Source organism: Syngnathus floridae, chromosome 1, assembly GCF_059516105.1.
Source record: "Syngnathus floridae isolate MCC-2025c chromosome 1, RoL_Sflo_1.0, whole genome shotgun sequence".
Lineage (NCBI taxonomy): Eukaryota > Metazoa > Chordata > Actinopteri > Syngnathiformes > Syngnathidae > Syngnathus > Syngnathus floridae.
Window position 1 is genome coordinate 13,721,042 of NC_142413.1, and position 21,155 is coordinate 13,742,196.

General features: G+C 40.4%; 1 protein-coding gene and 1 long non-coding RNA gene across 2 annotated transcripts in view; one reads left to right on the forward strand and one right to left on the reverse strand.

The window, feature by feature from the left end:
• Window positions 1-2,998: 2,998 nt before the first annotated feature.
• Window positions 2,999-21,155, forward strand: part of psd2 (pleckstrin and Sec7 domain containing 2) — a 30,663-nt gene continuing 12,506 nt past the window's right edge. Inside the window, exons 1-3 of the mRNA XM_088372308.1 lie at window positions 2,999-3,142; window positions 11,217-11,779; window positions 12,861-13,622. Of these exons, the coding sequence (XP_088228434.1) occupies window positions 11,301-11,779; window positions 12,861-13,622 (1,241 nt within the window). The 5' untranslated portion in view covers window positions 2,999-3,142; window positions 11,217-11,300. The remainder of the gene's footprint in view (window positions 3,143-11,216; window positions 11,780-12,860; window positions 13,623-21,155) is intronic.
• On the reverse strand, window positions 5,199-15,442 carry LOC148404212 (uncharacterized). Its single transcript, XR_015857808.1, has 4 exons — window positions 15,181-15,442; window positions 11,173-13,615; window positions 11,031-11,091; window positions 5,199-7,083 (listed from the first exon to the last, which is right to left on the reverse strand). It is a non-coding gene; the product is annotated as an uncharacterized LOC148404212 (long non-coding RNA).

Sequence of the window (21,155 nt, forward strand, 5' to 3'; positions counted from 1 at the left end):
TTTTCTTTTTAATACAATGCAAAAATCTAAAATAAAATTTAAAAGACACTTCACATTATTATTGATTGTGGGGTTTCTGGTGTAGAACTCAGAGTAAGAAATATTTTGGGCCATAGCAAATATAAAATGTAGAAAAAGAGAAATGTCAATATACACAGACTGAAAGAAATAAGAGAATTGATTGTAATTTGTGTTGACACTACCAGAGGTATTAATTTTTAATGTAGCTTTTTGCGTTGCTATAACTGAGCAGTATCATTTTCCCCTTCTCTTGCACACTATTTTTCAAAACACCTAATGTCATAGCCACTGAGTGTATTTTCATAACGTTATTCCTTGAGCTCATCAACATTGGCCTATTGATTTGTCATTCGTCGGAGGACAGGCACACCCTTGCAAACCTTACCCACACCCCACAACAACACACTTCTGTATGCATCATCACGGGGGACCACCTAACCCCAACCAAGCTGTTATCTTTTCCATCGCCCAGCAATAATTCCGCCCTGCCTCCCTCCATCCCGTTGTCACATCAGGGACTTCCAGTGTCCCCAAAATGTTTCCGCCGTCATGGTCCAGCAGATGTCACTTAGCAGCAGACGCACCTCTTTATTTCTCCATCCATCCCTGCACCTCTCCAGGGACACAGATGCGGGAGCAGTGAGTGCGTCTGTGTGTACGTCTGCAGCAGGGGGAGGGGAGAGCAGCAGGTTAATGAATTAGTAATTAGGATTGACATAGCATCTGCAGTGGGTTCCCCCGTAACTATTTTTTGAATCTCACATTCTCTGGTCAGCTGTGCATCCTCTCTTTGTCATGTGTACCCACGCACTGCTCCTATCATGTCTCCTCATCTCCGCCCACCCCCTACCTGCCTCACAGTGGGCCTTGCCGATCTAACCTTCTCCTCCCCTTGTCTTCAAACACATGCCTCTATTGTTCTGCCCACAACCCCCTCATGACTTTATAAACCTCCTTCTTCTTAATACTTCTGCTCCCCCCCTTCTCCTTCTCATGTGCTATTGATCACAGAAGATCCCGACATTGACCGAGCTTCTCGATCCATGCAGACTTTACAATAAAGCTCGAGTTCAATTTTAGGTTACAAAATTATGGCATTTTGTAAAATAAAACCTAAACCTAAAACCTAAACGTATGTATCTTTTGTATCAGTATCCTAACATATGTATCAGTATTTTTGAACTGGGAGTGACAAACACTCTTATTTGGAAAAGGTCTGAATGAGATTCCTCTAAGTTAAATATTACGTCCCTTTTCATGACAACAAAATGGTGGGAACACACACAAAAGGAATACTTAAGAAATTTGAAAGTTACGTTTAAATGTGTTCAAAGCATGTGGGAGGGGTAGATGATGGAAAACCCACCACCACTACCATAAACGGGGTTCACTGAATAAGTGACTCCAGGTTACATCTCATTGCTGAGGGTACTTGCTTCTACTCGCCGAGTCAGAACCCAGACTGTGAAAAAACACGAGAGACAATAAAATCATTTTAATGCAAAACTCAAGCCTCAGCTTCTCTTTAACATGGTAACAAATTCCAGACTCGCCATTGGTCCAGCAGTAAACGGAACAGGATGTGGACTTGCACGAGACAGGGCCAGCCAAACTGATTTCAACATGACTAAAAACAGTGTGTACTACTATTCTTCATCCTTGGGGGCAATATTGACTAAAGCATACAAAAGGAAGACATATGAAATCTGTTTTAAATTGTGGAGAAAAAACATGGTAATATATAATAATAATAATAATAATAAAAAATATAAATGTTATATAATAATATATTATTATAATAATATATAAAAATATTGCTGTCAAAATCATTTGCCTCTTTTTTACATACCTAATTTAACTGTGGAGGTTTATCGAGAATAAATGGTATCAGGGTTGAGCCTTGCTGAGGACAGTGCAGACAGCTAACAGGGAATGCATAGGTAAATAACATTCTTCTATTTGACAGACACAAAGCAGCCACATCATCACAGTTCAGGGCAGACACCAATTGCCTGTTAACAACACAATTTCACTCTTTTCTCTAACATGTGGGGAAAAAAATCAATTGCGCATTCTTTGAGGAACACTTTCACAAAGACATGGTGTCCACAAGACAGCAACACAACTTCTCATAAATCAGTATTTCTCAAGAGCTATTTGTCTCTGTTCTTTAGGCCGCGTAATTGATTGTCTGCATTTCGGTGGTTTATTGTGTATTTCTCATTCCGGTGGCCTTTAATTGAATTGATAGTGCAGTCAGAAAAAAAGCAAAGAAGATACATTTGAGCGTATTCCTCTGATAATCCAAAATACAGTATGTGCATGGCCCCACATCAGGTTTAAATTGCTTGATTTATTTATCTTGCAGTTGGCCCAAAATATATGACCGGGTTATTTCATCTTGTTTTCCCAAGATGTCAATGTCTTATCTAAACTAAACCAAACTTGCATGATGAATGCTTACGCCTTGGGTTTGACGTCTGTGGTACTTTAGACCTTGGACAGGACTATTTAGCTGGTTGTAAATCATCTGCATGCGGTGCTTTTTTTCGGGTCACTGTTCCACCCCCCTCCCCACCCTTTCCAATCAGAACTCATGTGATGTCAATACTCTGTGAAATAAATAGGCCAGCGTGAGTTGAAGAGGAGGACATCCATTTGAGTCTTGCATTCTCTTCCAGCACTGTACATATAACACATTTAGAGTTTTTAAATGCGTTCCAGCTACGGTTACAGCCCTGGTGCTCATCTGCCTTGCAGACTGCACGGGCCCCAGTGAAGCGCTGCTCCAGCACCACGAGAGTGACGGTGCTCCGGATCATCCCAGCCGCCCACTTGGCGACTCTGTGCGGCATCGTGTGGAGGTGGAGGCGCGGACGGTCAGTCCTCAAGAACTGAGAGAGAGAGAGAAAAAGAGCGAGAGAGCGAGAGCGACAGAGAGAGAGAGAGAGCCCGAGACAGAGCGACAGAGAGAGAGAGACCGAGACAGAGAGAGAGACAGAGAGCGAGAGAGACACATTTTAGAGGTAGAAACAACGAACCCGTCTACTCGCTCCATTCCCCGGTGTGGTTGTACGGAGACAGACGGCGGAAGAGGAGCATCTCCACTCGCATTTTACCGGTGAGTGAAGGAATATTCATCTTGGATGACTGCGGTTATTTCGTAAGGGTGTCATAACATCTCAACGTGCTTTTTGGTCTATTTGTGCATCATGATATACGGTCTGCTTAGACGTGCTGTTTTTATTGCTAATCTGGGATCGAAACATGAAGGTCTAGACCTGCAGTGTGTTCATGCGAACGCACAACGATCAGGTCGATCAAGATTTTATGACAGGTGTGTGTGTTTTGCTCCTTTTCCGTATGGATTGGTTAAACCGACGACGCGTTGCTTTTCAAAACGTTACCGAGGTCTATTCTGGAGGAAAAGAAAGGGCACAAGCCTCAACTGAGCTTGAAACAAGTCTCCTAGCCATCTTGTTGTCATGGTTACTGGCTCGAGGAGGCTGGGAGGACATCTCTCTCTCTCTCTCTCTCTCTCTCTCTCTCTCTCTCTCTCTCTCTCTCTCTCTCTCTCTCTCTCTCTCTCTCCCTCCCTCCCTCCCTCCCTCCCTCACTCTCAAGGAGACAATGAGCCCTGACCATCTAGTTTGTTTATGTCATTTAAAGTGAACTGGGGGACTCTGGGAAAAACAAGCATGGGACAAATGCATGTTCACAATCAGTTGGTTGACACATTCGGATAGTTAGAGATTTAAATAGTTAACTGCACAGTCATTTTGAGTGTGTGTGCGTGTGTTGGGGTGCAGGAATTTTTCTTATATTGAAACAGGGCATTTTTGGAAGAGGCATTTAATGGCATCCTAATTATCATCCGCATTAGAAAAGATGCAATTACCTTAATTATACACATTTACATGTCTTGTTAAGATCCCTTGCAATTCACAGCTTTGAGACAACAGAGCAGTCAATGCTTCTCCAGCGTATTAATCTCAAAGTCAAGGTGTTAGACACTGAGACGCTCCAGCAGCTGCGTCAGGCCTCACTGTCTCACACTTCATTGGCAGAAGCGAAGATCTAATACTACCACTGCAAAAGATGTAAAATGGATGCACTTCAAAAATAGATCATTTGAAGTGTTGCCAGTGTATATTTATTAGGTTTTAAACAGGAACATTAACATTGAAATTCATGGTGTGTTACAACTTCCTCAAAGATACATTTGTGTTTTAAGTGGACTAGAATAAACCCATAATAAGATAAAACCATACATTATGTATGTTTTATGGACAAGAAGGACCGACACACATCATTAATTAATCATTCAGGGGTTGGGCTCGACCCCTTAGCGACCCTGTCAATCTTAATGCTACATTTTAGATTAAATATATTTTTCTATCTCTGTGAGATTCTCGAGAGGAAAGCTGTGACTGTGCCCCAGTTGTGCAAAGCAAGCGCTGACTTTCCCTCATGGGATGAAAAATCTATTTATCTGAATGTATTCATGGATAAATTTGGTATATAAGCATCTCATAATATTGATTCCAACCCTCTCTTAAAAGTTTGCTGATGAAGCAGTTCTCACAGCTATATGTGTTTAGTTGTATGGTGAGGATATTGCATGTGTAAATAGCAGCAAATGGTGGCCCTTGATGTGCTGGAAGTGACATGATTTGGGGAACTGTTCCGCTCCACTGGAGGCTTGATTCTGGCTGGACATAGTAGGCAGGCAAAAAACACACCCTGGATTGCTTCCAACTTTGTGTTTCCTGCCTTCCTGTCTTGGGCTGACAACCAGGAAATTATTTCTTCCCCCCCATCTGTATGCATGACACACAAATACATTTTTAAAAGGTGACACTAAAGATTTGGACCGTGGCTGTAGAGGCTGTGCTGCATGCAGGTGAAAAGGGTCAGTGGGTCATTTATAACCGAGTGAGGGATTTATTTGAGTGTGTCGCTGATCGAGGGAGCCAGCAGGAGGGGGGCGGGGGGGCTTGGGCATAGACTTCACATCTTATTGTCATTGTTCATTTCATCATTGTTTGCATTCATGCATATTGTATTAGCTGTTAAAATTGTTACCTTTGAAACATGAATAAATCATTTGCTATACATGAAACTGAATGACTTGATTTTGCATATTGTCAAGAAAAGCTGCAGCAAATCTAACATTTGAAAGAAATACCACAAAATCCGAGGTATTCGTAGCCTGCATTGTTACGCTTAGCTATGCAAAACTGCTCATCATGCATCACATTAATCATTTGGCTGGGATGACGAGTGACGCAATTATTCACAAATGTATATGCATCAGACATGAAGGTCACTTTAGAGGTCGAAGTGTATAAACAAGAGATCTGATTAGATGAAACTCCAAGGTCAAACACACATTCTAGGATGCTAGTCAACCTAAACATTTGGTGATTTAAAGTACCATTTGAAAAATCTTCACGGTCATACTAGTAATAAAAGAAACAAAACTATGCTAAAATAAAAACTACTCAATCAGTGGTGACTGTGCAGTGTATATGAAAGAGAAGCATAAAAATGGTTGCACAATGTATATGAAAGAGAAGCATAAAAATGTCTCACTTGCAAAAGCTAACCTTTAGGGGCAATTTAATACAAATGTTTCACGGTGCAGTTCTAAGAGAGCAACATTGAATTATAATGTATAAAGAGATAAGAAAATATACAGTTAAAGATAATATAAACTCAAACATGGATGTCTCTCTTTACATACATTTTCATTGATGGAATATGAAATTAAAAGGTGTATATTCACATGGTTTGATGGTAGTCTTTAAGTGGATTGTGTTAAATGTGATTGCCAACAAGTAAGTCTGTTCAATTCCAGTCTGATTGCATTAGTAGCCTCTTTGGGATCTCTGACAGATCCCAATCATGGTTATCTGAGAGCCTCCCAGTGGGCCACGACTGTGTGTCAGAGTGAGATCAATACATCACACCACAGTATGTGCACAATATGCAGATGTGTGTGTGTGTGTCTAAAAGATAAAAGACTGAAAGGCGTAAGCAACAACATTTGATCAGCTGTCAAGCAGACTGGTTTTTTAATTGTCTGACTGCTCATGTGCGTGTGTGCACATGATTGGTAGGCGGTCCAAGTGCAATTAAAGTACTTTGATAAGGTTTGAGAGCTTCAATGTACTGCTGTCAAAAGTGGAACTGCAATAAGAATCCCGAAGCTGTTATATAAACACACATGGACACACACACACATAGCTTCTCCATGCATCCTTCTGGTCTGTGAGAGCACATCTGCTTTTCTCTGTAGAGATGACAATGCAGCGTAGTACCACTGCTCTCTTTTTCTAAGCGCCATTTAGCTCAATTAGCTCCAAAATGAGAGCCTGACAGTGGATTTAGGCAGTGATATTAGGAGACATAATGTGGAACAGATGAAGAGGAGAGAAAGGAGGAGAAACGGAACACTGGAGACAGACACGGCGAGAATTCCCACTTTCCATGTCTGGTTTCATAACCGTTCACTGTTTCCATTTATGGAGCGCTGTCACTGTTTTGCTTGGGTACGTGCTCACATTTGACTGTGTGTTGTGCAAATGTGTGCTTATAGAGCTGCATAAATGGATGCTAATAGTGCTTGTTTGCATATGCTTGGTAATTACTAATGCTCCACTGTGGACTACATTTTAGTTTAAGGCTATTTGGATTCAATTACAATCACTAATGAGGGCTAGTAGGCTTGTTAGTTGTTTTGACAACATTCAAAAATGTACATTTGTATGTGTGTACGTGTGTGCGTGTGCGTGTGTTGCAGCTCACTGAAGTAATCAAATAAAATGCAGGCATGTTGTGTGCTACCATGGGATTGGTGTCTGCAGATGGAATATATCGACAGCATTTGGTAAATAGATTATGTTTCCAATTACTACGGCCCAGTGAAGAAAATGTGTCAGCCAATTTCAGCTCATATTCAGAAAGAATCTGCTGAGGGATCATTCAGAACGTCCTTTGAGATCATCACATGACAGTGAGAGGGATTAGAGGACAGCAGCAGAGACACACAACGCCTGCCTGCGGAAATAACACAAAGCACAAAAGAGTTGCATTTTAGTGTGTATTTTAATAACATTTCCATTTCTACATTTATGGTCAAGTTCTTCATGCCAAGCCAAAGATTTGTATTTGATTCTAGCTTTGTCACGTCAACCAGAGAAAATCTAAAATGGGAGACATGCCTCAAGTGAATTTGCATCTGTTTTTGGCTTCTGCTTAATTTGCATCTTACTTTTCATACTCGGATGAAAAATTAAGTGGACCAGCGTCCTCATGCTCCGGTCTAAACTAAAGACTAAAGCTTCTACAGTCCAGTCGAATCTGCCAACAGTGAATCATAATTTTTTATTCACATACTTTACCATGGGGGAGAACCTCTCTTTTTGCTTTTTTGCTATTTTCTCCAAGGCATCATCATTTCGTTACAGCAGCAGTATGCAATCATTTTATCTTGAAATTGTTTTGATTGGCATAGTATAACGCTCTACAGTGTTTGTCTTTTGCTGTAATACAATAATATAAGAAACATTTTAATCTGTTCAATATTACACACACATTTGAACCTTGTGACGACAAAACATCTTTACTCCAAGCATGTGAACTACTGTGACATATAAAATGCATCCTGCTGCCGTTTGAAAACATCTGCAATTCTATTTATTGAGTTCTACTTTGCTGTTCTATTTAAGATCTGCCTTCCTTTCAGATGGCAATGTCCTTGACTGTTTAACCAGTCTTTGCAAATGCATCATTGGATTGAACAATTATCATACAAGGCTCAAAATAACTTTATTTCTCTGAAGAGCAATTTTATCAATAAATTACTTCATTTAAAGAGCAATTAATTGATTTTGAAGAGCAATAGTTTGCAGGTTAATCCAATGGATTAAGGCTTTTATTAAACAATAAAGATATGACAGTCTAACAGGGGTCTCAATGTAGGGCTGCAGCTGTTGAATATTTCGGCATTCGAGTATCCCAGTGAAAATTCTGTCAACAACCAATTGGGTTCTCTTTTTTAAAATAACTATTTATATTTCTAAAATTCAGAAAAGTGTTATCATAGGATGGAGCCTAGAGGAAGCAAATACAATGAAAACAGTAAGAGCCCCAGAATAGAACCCTGTGGAACAGAGCTGCGGAACAGCAGTCAAAGCGACTGAGGCTAACACAAAAAGGCTTGCCAACCAAATAGGACCACCAGCAATGAGAACCTGGGGCTGCAAACGAACCAGCAGAATACTGTGGTCAACCGTATCGAACGCTGCAGTTATAGATCCTACAAGATCAGGCCCACGGAGTCTCCGTTGTCATTTGCCAGAATTAAAAACTCGTAACAGGGCTGACTCTTGAAACCTGATTGGAAAACCTCCATGATGTTATGTTCATCCAAGAGAAATTTTAACTGCATGTGCACCACTTTTTCCAGAATCTTATAAATAAAAGGCAGCCTGGAAATGGGTCTAAAATTAGACAGCACAGCTTGATCAAGGGTATGTTTTTTAAGCATGGATTGCACTACAGCATGTTTAAAATGTTGGGGGGGCCGCATCAGACGACAGACTGCCAAAACTGATTCACCAATACTTGGGATAGGTTTGGGTTATGAAGAAAGTCCTTAAAAAAATAAGGAGGACTAGGGTTAGGGGCGCAGGGTGGCTTAATCTAAAAATCATTTTGTTGATTTTTTTTCTCTTTACAAATCCACTCACTCACATTTTTATTATTATCGAGGTGCTGTTTTTGTCCCGCATATCATTGGCCGAATCCACCCAAAGATGATAAGGCCCTCTCATGTTGTCGTATAGGGGATCGTATAGGGGAGACCCGCTCAACTAAATCAGCTTTGCCATATAGTGGTGAATGATAATATTACAACTTAAATATTGCAGTCGGTGCATAGTATTTGCAGTTTGGCATCCAAAAACAAATATTAACGCCCATAGATTGCCAGTTGGCTGTCCCTTCTCCAAATATTGAGAGATTTGCCTTTCATATACACTGGGACTTAGACTGGAGAATAAAAATGACAGAATAGTGGAAGAAGGCAGATTTTTCCAACGTGAGGTAGATGAATTGAAAAAAGGGTCACTTCCTGTGTGCCACAGCCAATAAATTGACAGGTCATAACTTTGCAAGTCCATTATTTATATAGCAAGCAGATTTTTTTTATCAACCCTTTACTGCATTCACTTTCCATTGCTACTAGATTGTGAGTCTTGTTGCTTTTTTCTTCAGTAGTTGAAAAACATGGTCCATTGGCTTGGCTCCTCTAAGTTCAGTCGACAGACTTGGCTTTTGAAGACAATTGTACTTCTTTATGTTCAAAATAAAAATCAAATCTGTGTTTGGCATTAGGCTGAATGTGACCAGAAAGTGTCATTCTATGAATAATAATTTTCTTTATCCACAATTTTCTCATCACTTCTTCAGACAATAGGTTCAGTTTGCAAATGGGAAAAGGCAACATTATATTTTTGTAAACATTTTTGAAACCAACATTTGAAAGGTCCCTTTTATTTCAACTCCACTCTAGTAGTGTATTGAAGAGAAAAAAACGACATCATACAACAACACATGTTGAGCATGTTGAGGTGGTTGACTTCCCGACTTCCAATGCTTGTATTTTGTTTCAGAACAATAACAAAACAAGCATAGTGAAAATATAAAATAATTAGTTGCCCAATATAATTATGCAAGAATGGATCAGTTGTTTAGAGAGCCATAAAAGGACGTCCACGTTTATCAAAAACCTGTTTTAATGCGTGAACATTTCTATTCAATTTTAAATGGGCTGACAGTGAATGGGCTCATACATCATTGAATTTGCTGAACATTAATATTTGTAACATTAATTGGCTTCACGTGATTGACCAAACCCATCTGTATTGTATCTTGTTCATTCAAAAAGAAAGAGGAATGCATTTGTAATTCACACAAATTAGCTCATTAAAATTGCCCTTGAGTAATCGAAGATGAGTCCCAGAGGTTTTTTGCTGCCAAGTGAACGCAACACGGACTTCACCAATAGCAAAAAAACCATGTTCAAATCACATTATGCAATTTTCACAAAGCACACTTAAAGCAGGGAACATAGGGGTAGATTGGGGTCAAGAGTTTTGTACTTGACAAAAAACAAAACTCGTACTTGAAAAAATAAAACTTGAAACTGAAAATAAACGTGTTGAGCTTGAAGTTTGAAAAATAGTAATAGTTTTGCTTTGCTTTGGTACATTTTTCGGAATAAACTTTTAATTTTCAGGTTTCACCTTTTTTTTTCAGTTGCATGTTTTATAGTTTCAGATTCACATCTCTTTTTTCAGGTTCAAATGTTGTTTTTTTGAGTTTCACAATTTTGACCCGAATCTGCCGTGGGCGGCGTGGCACTAGCTGAGCGGGGCGTGGAATCACGAGTGACAGCTGAACAGGAATGCTTGGAACCACCCCCAGAAACAGCGCCTTCACGGAGCGCAGGAACGAAAACAAATGAAACGCAACACTTACAAATGATATTGGCTGTTGTAGAATTGATACCTGTGATAAACCTAGACATTAAACCCCATTTTAGAGCCCATTTTGCAGTTCAACAGCCATCACTTTGACCGAGCTTGAGGATTGACCTCCAAGTTTGGAGTCTATCATGCTATGACAGAACCACGCTGGCAAAGAGTTCAAGATCACTAGGAATCATCGTTAACTAGAAACGGTTGATGACTAGGAATTGAAAATGGGAGGGGGGGTGCTTATTTTCACGGGTTGACTTAGTGTAATCGGGCTGGTGTTAGTTAGTACCCCCTGTAACTATGCTTGTGGAGGGGGGAACTTGTTCAAATTTGCTACATTTGGTGGAAGACAGTTATTCAGCTGTATAAAATGTAGCTGCATATGTGTGAGCTTATTGGATAATTTTGACAGAATTCACTTGGGCTTTATGAAATAAATGTCTGCTTGCATGTGTTTCATACCTTCTTTTTGATGCTAGTTTGGGACCTTGTGGAATGCTTGAGAATTGCAACTCCAACATATCTATTTAAAGAGAGTAGAACATATACAATCCGTGTGGCTTTTAACTGACAGTGAAAAAAACATCAATGACCAAGTACTAACCATTTCTCAGGTGTGTTAACAGACTTCTCTCACTGTGCTTTCAGAGCATCAGAGCAGTTTCCAATTCTGACGCTCTGGTCCTCCTCCCTGACCAGAGTGGACAACTGCACCCTGACGTAAAGAGCAACATGACCCAGGAGGGGCAGGCTTTGCCGTGGCCCACCCCATCAGAGAACCCAGCTGAGCACTACCCAAGTATCAACAATCTGCTTACAGAGACTCTGAACCAGACAGGGCTAGACAAGCCCGGCGTAGAGGTGAAGCACCGCACTGAGTGGGGAAGAGAAGAAGAGATCAGTGAAGGTGGGGAGGTAACACAGAAGGAGGCACACGGTAACGCTGAAGGGGGGGCAGAAATAAATATAGAGGGAGGAGAAGATGATTTGAAAGAGAGTCCTAAGGTCCGCGATCAACCCACAGACGGAGGGGAGGAGGAAGAGAGGGATGCGGCAAACGGGGATGAATGCAGAAATGATGAGACGAGCTCAACAAGGGAGGAGGTAGCACATGCTGAAGATGAGATGAGAGGAGACAAGGAGGGGGGAAATCATGACGGGATGCAACCACACACTGAGGACCAAGCAACTCAGCCCCAGCAAGCTGGACGGTTAGTTACACAGTTCACCTTGTCCCCAAATAACTATTTCAATGTGAAGAACTGTAAGATGGATGACATAGGAGAAAAATATGACTCAGTTCCTTCAACTTCCACTGATTGGGTCAGGGGAGGCTTAGTGCGCTGAAATCGCCACAACCGAATCTGTTTTTGGCGGAGCATTCACTTGCGCAGAGCATCACATAAGCTGTTTATCGACCCTTTTATCAGCTTTAATATCATTAAATGGGACAACAAACACGCGCACACACACACAAAGTTCGCCATTAAACATGCCAAGATCCCTCTCGTTATTGTCTCTTCGTTATCACGTTACTCCTCGGTGATGATCCCGATTTTCCAGAAAGCTTAAATCGTGCCTCCATAAGCATGTCTCTTTGTCGATGCCATTTTGGAGCGTCCTAATGCTGTTGTTTTTTTTTTGCACAAACTGGTAGTATTTCTTTATCAATAATGGCGGAGGTACCTACTCTACGTATTACGTACAGCTCTCTGATTGGTTTACCACCCCGGCCTATGTATTTTACGTATAATGTAATGTTCTCTGATTGGTTCATTGGGTCTGCATATTACGTCCCTGTGGCGGCAGCCACACAACAACAGATTTTGGAATTTGGTCCACACAACAGGCGCACCTTATTAAAAGGCGCACCTTCGTTTTTGGAGACAATTAAATGCTTTAAGTACGCCTTATGGTGCGGAAAATACGGTAAATAGGCTGCAATGCATTTGTACCCAACTGAAAACTACTTTATGGAAAGATAATTAAATTGGATAGATAACAAAGTCAAGCACTGTTAGCAGATTTGAAGAAAAAATTTTGACGTCGTAGAACTGTACTGGCATTCTTAATTTTTTATCTGCTGACTGGTTCATGCTGAAAATTTTTAATAGTAAAATTGTACCTATATAGTTCTATTAAAAAAAGCAAACAACAAAAAAGGAATTGGAACCGTTTCCATTGGAGCTTTTCAAGCTGAAATATTACATGTGCATGTCCTGACGACAAAATTAATAATCTGATTTGCCTTATGTTGAAATCACGTTTTTCTCCTCATTTTTTTTTTTTCAGATTAGTGAATGGCATAAATGGGAATCAAGAGGATGAAGGTGGTGAGGGGGAGTATGAAGGATGCGAGGGTGGGCCTCATATACACTTAGACACTTTTAGCTCTGACTTTGAAACCACTGTGGAACAGGCTGACACAGAAGTGGAGGAGGAGGAGGAGGATGTGCCAAAAGAAGGAGGTGGGAGAAGAAACCAGGACAGTTTCAGCTCAGCGTTTGAGCAGATTGTTGAGCAGGTGCAAGAGGAAGATGAGAACGAACAGGAGACGGGCTTCGAAGAAGAACGACAGAAAGGTCAGGGGGACAACAGAGATGGCTTCAGCTCCACATTTGAGCGCATCGTGGAGTCTGCCTTGCTGAGAGGCGGGACCTGTTACAGCAGTTTGGACTCTCTAGACGTGCTGTCGCTCACCGACGAGACTGACAGCTGCGTCAGCTTTGAAGCGCCGCTGACACCGCTCATCCAACAGAGGGCTCTCCTACAGGGCCCTGAGCCTCTTGAGCTGGAGCTGGCAACTGTTCAAGAGCAGGAAGGGGCTGAGGCTGGACCAGAGGCTCCAACCGAAAAACACAGGGAAGGGGATGGTACTGGAGGTGGCGCTGGGGCTGCGGCAGGAGTAGGAGGAAGCCCGCTGAGGACCACCATACCAGGAAGCAGGTCAGAGTTTGTTCTGAGTCAGCCTGGACGCTGGGCCATCCCGAATGGATACCATACTGACTCCCAGGATGCCATGGAAACTTGTGGAGCCATGCTCAACTCTGTCAGGTAAGAAGACAGTCTGGTTTGTGTCGTTTGTACTGTTATGTGGAGGTCGAACTGTGGTGCAACCCACATTTCACTTCAGGCTAATGAAACATGACATTCGATGGACAGTGATAGATGTGTGTTTTTTTTTTTTTAATAATCAGCCTCTCTGATGTTTCTAAATATGAGACTCTCTCTCTCTCTCTCTCTCTCTCTCTCTCTCTCTTTACCTGCTGGTGAATGAAAAATGTCAAAAGTGTCTCACGTTATGTTCAGTTCGGTTAGTTTGCATAACCTCCCCACCCAATAGCAACTTTATTGAAAACAATATACATGAATAAAAAATATTAATCATGATTATTTTGATAATAAGTAAAATCAAGATTATTCTAACGATCATTCATTTTTGGTGCCAAACTAGAAAACGTTTAAATACTAAAAATATTAAGACAAACAATTTCTTTGAAATACTAAATATGGTTCATTTTGTTTCCTTGTTTAGTTTCCTTTTAAGTTCCTTTTGGACCAAACTAAATTGATAAAATTTGTTATTTTAAAATAAAAATAATGAGGATACACTTGCCAGACTTGTGTACGGGCAGTGTGGGATCGATTCATGAATGGTCAATTTAATGATGGAAGATTTCCCCATGTGTCCAGTTGCAAACAGAAATGTCATTGAATTCCTGACCATTGCTATGACATTGACGAAACCAGTAGATGGCGTGAGGCTGCATGGGCAGCAGAGAGGTGATTCAGCTGAAGGAACAGGCGTTTTTTATTTGTTGTTTCTCCAAGTTAAACTTAAGAAATATTTCGTAACAACACAATATTTTTTATGTTTCAACAAAATATAGAATATTTGGTATCGGACAAACGGGTACCATGTTAAGGTTATAAATCTTAATGTTCTTTATCTATTTGAATTCTTCTTGGTACAGAACAAATGTGTTCCATGTTAACGTTATAAATCTTAATATTGTTCATCTATTTGAATTCTTTTTTGTCACAGTGTCCCATCAGTGGTGACCTATTTTCAGAACAGACTTGTGGTCTACTCGTGTTGTCCTTGGGCCTAATTAGTAGTAGCTGTGGGCATCTTTTTTTTTTTTTTTTTGGAAAGGAAGGACAATGCATTGATTAAAAAAGCATCTTGTAAGTCCACAATGGGAAAATTTGCAAAAGGTGAAATGTGCAAATTCTAAGTGTTTGATGAGCTTTTAATACGTCTGGCTGCATTTAACACTGGAAAATGTCTAAGAGCATGATATTGATCACTTCAGATCACTTCACACTCCTGTTCCTCGAACATTGTCTGTGACATGTGATTCAATGGATGCATGTATCAAATCTTTTTACTCACCCCAAGGATTACTTTAGTAGTAACCATGGCGAGCTAACGCAGATGAGTGCTACTGAATGGGGGCGGTGGTAACAGGAACCATATGAGGAAAGCCATGTAACCTGAACTATGGTAGCACGGCTGTTTGGTTTGCCTAGACACATTCGTCCCTCACACTGCCCCCACTCGCGTTTCTACAGTTACAAATCGTCTGGAATGCTAAATAGATGTGCAGACCTCTGACATGATCTCCTCTGCTAACCGCTGGGATTTGTTTTCCAGGCTTTCCCGGTGTTTCCGCAGATCAGTAAGCTTTGATAAGATGGTGTGGGTCCAATCCCACCATCTACAGATGTTGTGCTTCAGGCACAGGCTTGCTTCCTGACCACCAGTGCCAAACTGAAAGAGCTATTGTTTATACCAATGACATCATCGTCTTCAGCTTTCCTCTAGCGAGCAGCAGGCTCTTACTGTGTACGTGTGCGTGTGTGTGCAAGAGAGAGAGAGAGAGAGAGAGAGAGAGAGAGAGAGAGAGAGAGAGAGAGAGAGAGAGAGAGAGAGAGAGAGAGAGAGAGAGATTACAGCCCCTCTGTGCGGGCAGCCTCGCTACACATTTTATCAATTAAAATCAGAATGGAGACATCTGGTGGGTTAGGTTTCTTTTAAAGACGGTATGTATTTTGCAATGAACCAGTCACTGATGTCTATTCAACAAATGTTTTTGGGAAATCAAAGAGGGTGTCAGCTAATATAGTACAAGTTAGTGTTTATTTTTCTGTTATTGACGGTGGACAATTAAGAACCTTTTTAACATGTTTCTTGAAGTCAGTCTTCTTTTGTGGAATTTAAAACCCTAATGAAAATTTTGGCGTCTTTCTTTTGTGTGACTCATATCATCTGTAGAGCAGATGTGAGAAAAAACAAATATTTCCCCTACAATGTATCCGCTTGTGTCCTCTTTTTTGGTACCGACCTCCCCCTCCCCTTTGGATAGTCTGGCACCCACCCAGGGTCACCAAGATAAGTTGTCTTTACTGAGGTGAAGTCCATCTCTAGAACGTTATAGTAGAACTGTCAAAACTGATTGTCTCAGTGATTCAGAATAAAAAAAACATGCAATTAATCTTACAGCATTTCATGCGAGAGGTTTACTGACTTAATTGGCATGCGCCTCAATGATAACGACTGAATTATAAACGTATATTTTAAATGCAAGCATGTGATATTTATTGTACATTAAGATCATTCATAAAAGACTTAATAACACGCGTGTTTGGAAATAACACAATTTCATGTGGCTCAGCACTTACAACCGCTATTGGTACAAAGTATGCACGAGTATGCAACGCTGTTGAGCACAAGGAAGGATTTTTTTGCAAAAGCAGTACTGGCAGGCACCGCATTTCCCTTCTTGCCTTTATTAATTGCTATTACCAGGCTCCATGCAGTAAAGTAGACAACAGGGCCCCTGAGCATATATAAAACACTGGCAAGAATTGCACATGTATTGGAGTAAGCTTTTGAACACATGGGAATACAAAGGGTACAGTTCAGACTGAGATGAGAATGAGACATGTAGCCAACAGATGTGTAATTAAAAACAACACAACTCATTGAAATGCTTAACATGAGGCACTGGGACAAAAGTAAGACACTACAATAAGCCACTACGCTCAGAAATCCATTGCACAAACAGCGACTATGCACCTGTAGATGTTAATGTGGTTTACTCATCTGAACGTGTACAGGATCTGTGGCTGCCCATTTACATGCAAGCACGTCTTTCACAGTGCATCTGTGTGGGAAACATGCTGCGAGTGTGTCCCCCCCACCCCCACTTGCGTTCAGTTCGACCAGATCTAAGCTCATGCACAGCAGATAAATGCCAAGCACATTTGATTCCATATCAGAGAGGCAGCCCTGCCTTGAGAACTAATCTCCTACATGTATGCTATGCCAATCACGTGAAGGCACATATTTGCAGCGCATGTGCAAACAAAACTGTGAATAGTGACACAATTATGGAACCTCAAACCTCTCTATGTGCTGAGTCTTTTGTGTTTTCAAGCATACACTCACGCACTCACATATGCATATTTACGCATGACACCGCTGGAATAAAACCTTGAATGTGATTCTATAGCGTGGCAAAACCATCCTGCAGATTATCCCCTCTTGGTTCTCTGGTACTGACATAGACACACAAACGCGTATACACGCACTCACACACATGCACATGAATTTTACTGCATTCTCCCCACAGACTCACACACACTGTCGCTGAATCATTTTAGCACCAACAGATTTATTCCTGTCTATTTTTAGCTGCAGTCTGTGACTGCAAAGTCTCACTGTAACAATAACAGGTTTGCGTGACTTTTGTGCTTCTTCCACACATGCTTCTCTCTTTGTGTCTGACTTCTGATGAGTCAAAATTTATAAGAGAATCGTGTCTTCCTTTTAGCATTTAGTTTTTGTCTTTCTAACAAAATTTATTGCAACCAAAGCGGTTTTTATTCGTGATGTATTTATTAGTGAACAGGATGGATTATAGCAATGTGTCAAACTCAAGGCCAAATACGGCCATCATCATTTTATGTGGCCCGTGAAGACAATTTTGCATCGACTTTGTGTCATTACTAAAATCACAAATAGTCTTCACTTTAAGAATATAGACATTGCGAGCAATTTTTATTACCATTCGTCTTTGTAAAAAATGTAAACCATTTTTACTAGTCTCTGATTGCAAAAGCAGTTGTTCATCAGTTTGTTGGGTAGCCTATACTGTATGTAGTATATCGAAGACATTGACAGTCATAACGGCCTTCTGAGGGAAACTATGACTATGATGCGGCCTGCCACAAAAATTAGTTTGACACCCCTGGATTATAAAATTCCATTCAGTTACTGTGTGAATCAGAGTGGGTGGTCTGCCTCTTGAGTTTTTATGCCAATTCATAGAATTTTCTAAATCAGATGAGAATGTCTGCATCTCCTTGCAACCCTGGGCAGGAAAACTAGGTTACAAATAAATGGATGGTGAACAGTAATTTGGAATCTCTATTCTTTTGTCCGTAAAAGGCCACTGTAGTTTGTTGTTGAGGCAGTTTTTGTCCTCTAGCTAAAATAATAAACTTTAGCAAACGAGCCAGGGTCATAATAGTTTTTAGATTTCACATTATAGTTACATTTTATTTTCCTGTTTTTTTTACATTTAGTTATAATTACTTTGTAGAGCAAGCTTGTTATTTTTTATGAAAAAGCTCAATTTTAGTTTAGGTTTGATTATTTTTAGTATTTGTTTTAGATTTTTTAAGTCATTGTCGAATGCAAGATAAAAATAATTAAACAAAAGGTCACCAAGTATTCTGTGAGCTACACTTTTCAAATGACTATTTGACATTCCATCATCTGTGAAGCAATACTGAAATAAACACACTTAAAATGAACCCTGAAGTCTCATATATGATATTAACTGACGAAGACAAGTACGAAAGCTGTTTTTGTTATACTTTAATCATAGTTAGTTTTTGTTAGTTGTTTTCTAAACGAAAAGTATTTTCATTTTCATTGTATTCCATTAGCATAAAGGTTTTTCTTTAATTCAACTTTATTTATTTTGTTAGTTTTTGGTAATTATGATAACCTTGGAAATAAGAGGGACTTCTAAACCGACGCTATTTTTATTTGAAATAATCATGATACCTTTTCAAATGCAGTGAGATGTGTTGCTGTGAATGCTAATGAGTGACTATACTGCTAAACTGGAGGGGCGGGAGACTAATTGCAATGAATCCTGGGACTAATATCAATGCGTGCAGTGGATTAAAATGGGGTTATTGATGTTTTTGTTATGCTCCGTGCTCTTTTCCTGGTTGAAAGCAGTTTCGAATAAATTCACTGGAAAGAGCGAGTGCTTTGACTAATGGAGCCTTTCTGTGGGTGCATGCATTAGCAAGCCGCTAAGTCATCCCCTGTGTTAGCTGCCATGAGAAAATCACATCTGTGCTGTCTGTACTTGCTGTTTGTGAAAGACTTGAGCAAATGACAAAGGTTATCCATGAGTCATGGAACTTTGTTTACAAACTGATCAAAGGTTGTGCTTAAAAAAAAAATCATTCTGGTGTTGATGTGTGCGCCCACAGTATTCATCTGCAAACCACTGCATGGAACAGATTGCTACTCTGTATAAATCCCATTGAACAATCCATCACTGTTGAATCTCTATTCTTATCTTCTGCTATATTCCTGACCTTCCAGCTGCTTTTCTGTCATCAGCTTCTATTTTTCCTTCATTCCACATAATCCGAAAGAGGAAGAAAGGCATGCAATAGTGTGTCATGATGTTTTCCTATTTTGTGGCTGCTGTGGTTTGACATTTACATTTCGTCATGTACGGATATGTTTGTTCTAGAGATCAGCATTTACATTTCGTTTGTTGATTGTGGAAAAATAACCAATCATTTCAAATGATATATTCATATCATATAAATTCCCATATCCTTCGTCAGGGAGTGAAATAAAATAGCTAATTGGAACCATTTTACCACAAGATGGCATCAAAGCAATTTACACTAGACAGGAGACAGGACTTCATCCTAGGCATGAAAACAGCGAATAGGTGAGTTGTCAGTAACGGAAAATGGGGTAATAAAAAATGGCATGAATCGGTAAAATTCCGGATCTAATATTCTGCTCACTGCACTGTGACATTGCCACATTTACCCACTTGCCCCACGGTTTTTATTTTTGTTTGAGCAATGTTGTACTACATTGCAAATACAGTACAAGTCAAGTTTATTTATACAGCCCTTAATTACAGACAAGTCTCAAAGGGCTTCACAATTTAAACCCATTAAAAGCGCAAACAGATCAAACAATAACATTGCGTTGATGGACTGTTCTTAAACGACATGGTCCCAAATCCAGGATATGCACGTCTCTTGAACTGATGTGCGGCTTCAGAGGAAGTTGGGCAGGAGCCATTGTACACAGAACCAGAAAGATCAGACCTTGCCTCAGGAAAAGTCTCCGCGGTGCTCTGCTCCGCCCCTACATCCTCTCTGCCGTGGAGTTTTCAGACAGGCAAGAAAACTTCTAGGAAAAAATCCAACTTTATTCCGCGCGCCTTGGTAGTAGGGCGGAATAATACAGCGACGTATCATTCGTAGGCTGGATTTATATGAGAGCGGACTTCCGCTTCACTACACTAACATTCGGAGTAAAATATCCAACCGGACCTATGCAGATTAGAGCGAGAGACGGATGATGTGTCGGTCCGACATCGCGCTTTTAACCAGTAATTTCCCAGATCTGAAACGATGTGGAAGGAGGAATATGATGCTCACTTCGATTTTTTGCTGGAACTCCTGTAAGTTGAATCTTTTTTATTTCAAGAGCAATGGAAGCTTTTACTGTTGAATAAGCGGTTTCCCAGCGTGGCAAAGTGGAAAGAGTGAACCGGCGTTGCAAGGGAAATCACTGTCAAGCCCGTAATATTTAATAAACATAACTAATTGTGCATATTTTAATCATTTTAGCGTCTTAGCCAATAGTGAGCAGTCCGGTAATCGAACAGGAAAAAACAACAACAACATCTTGAAATGTCATTATTTATGCCGTGAAATTAGAATTACTTTGTCCTGCACCGATCTGAAGTTTCTTTACCTAAAATAGTCTCTTCAGCCTATTAAAATGTTCTTTTTCTCCTTTTGGTTATCTTCATGAACGTTCTCTGACCCGTGCTGTGGCCAACAATTCGAGAAATCAATGTGAGCAAACATTGCTGTGCTTAAAAAGCCAATAGTAGACAGTACACATTGCAAAAGTTTTTTTCTTTTCTTCATAGAAATCATATTTGCAATCCTCATCAGCTGTTTTCTCTGTTATGCACTGTGAATCACACTTAAACAATGAAATGCCAGAATTTCAACATTTTTGATTACCCCTCACTACGATCACTTACTGTCCCACTCTTGCTCACACACACACAAATGAACATACCTCGGAGGCAGACAACTAAGGTGTTCGTGTACCACAGGTACAGATTAGGTGAGTCACTGGCATGCACCATCATGCTCACTGTATCTCTATCACTGACGCAAACATTTTAAGACAAACTGGTGCTCTCCAGTGAATAGGTATACAGTGATCCCTCACTACTTCGCGTTTCGTTAATCGCGGCTTCACGACACCGCGGATTTTTTTATCCA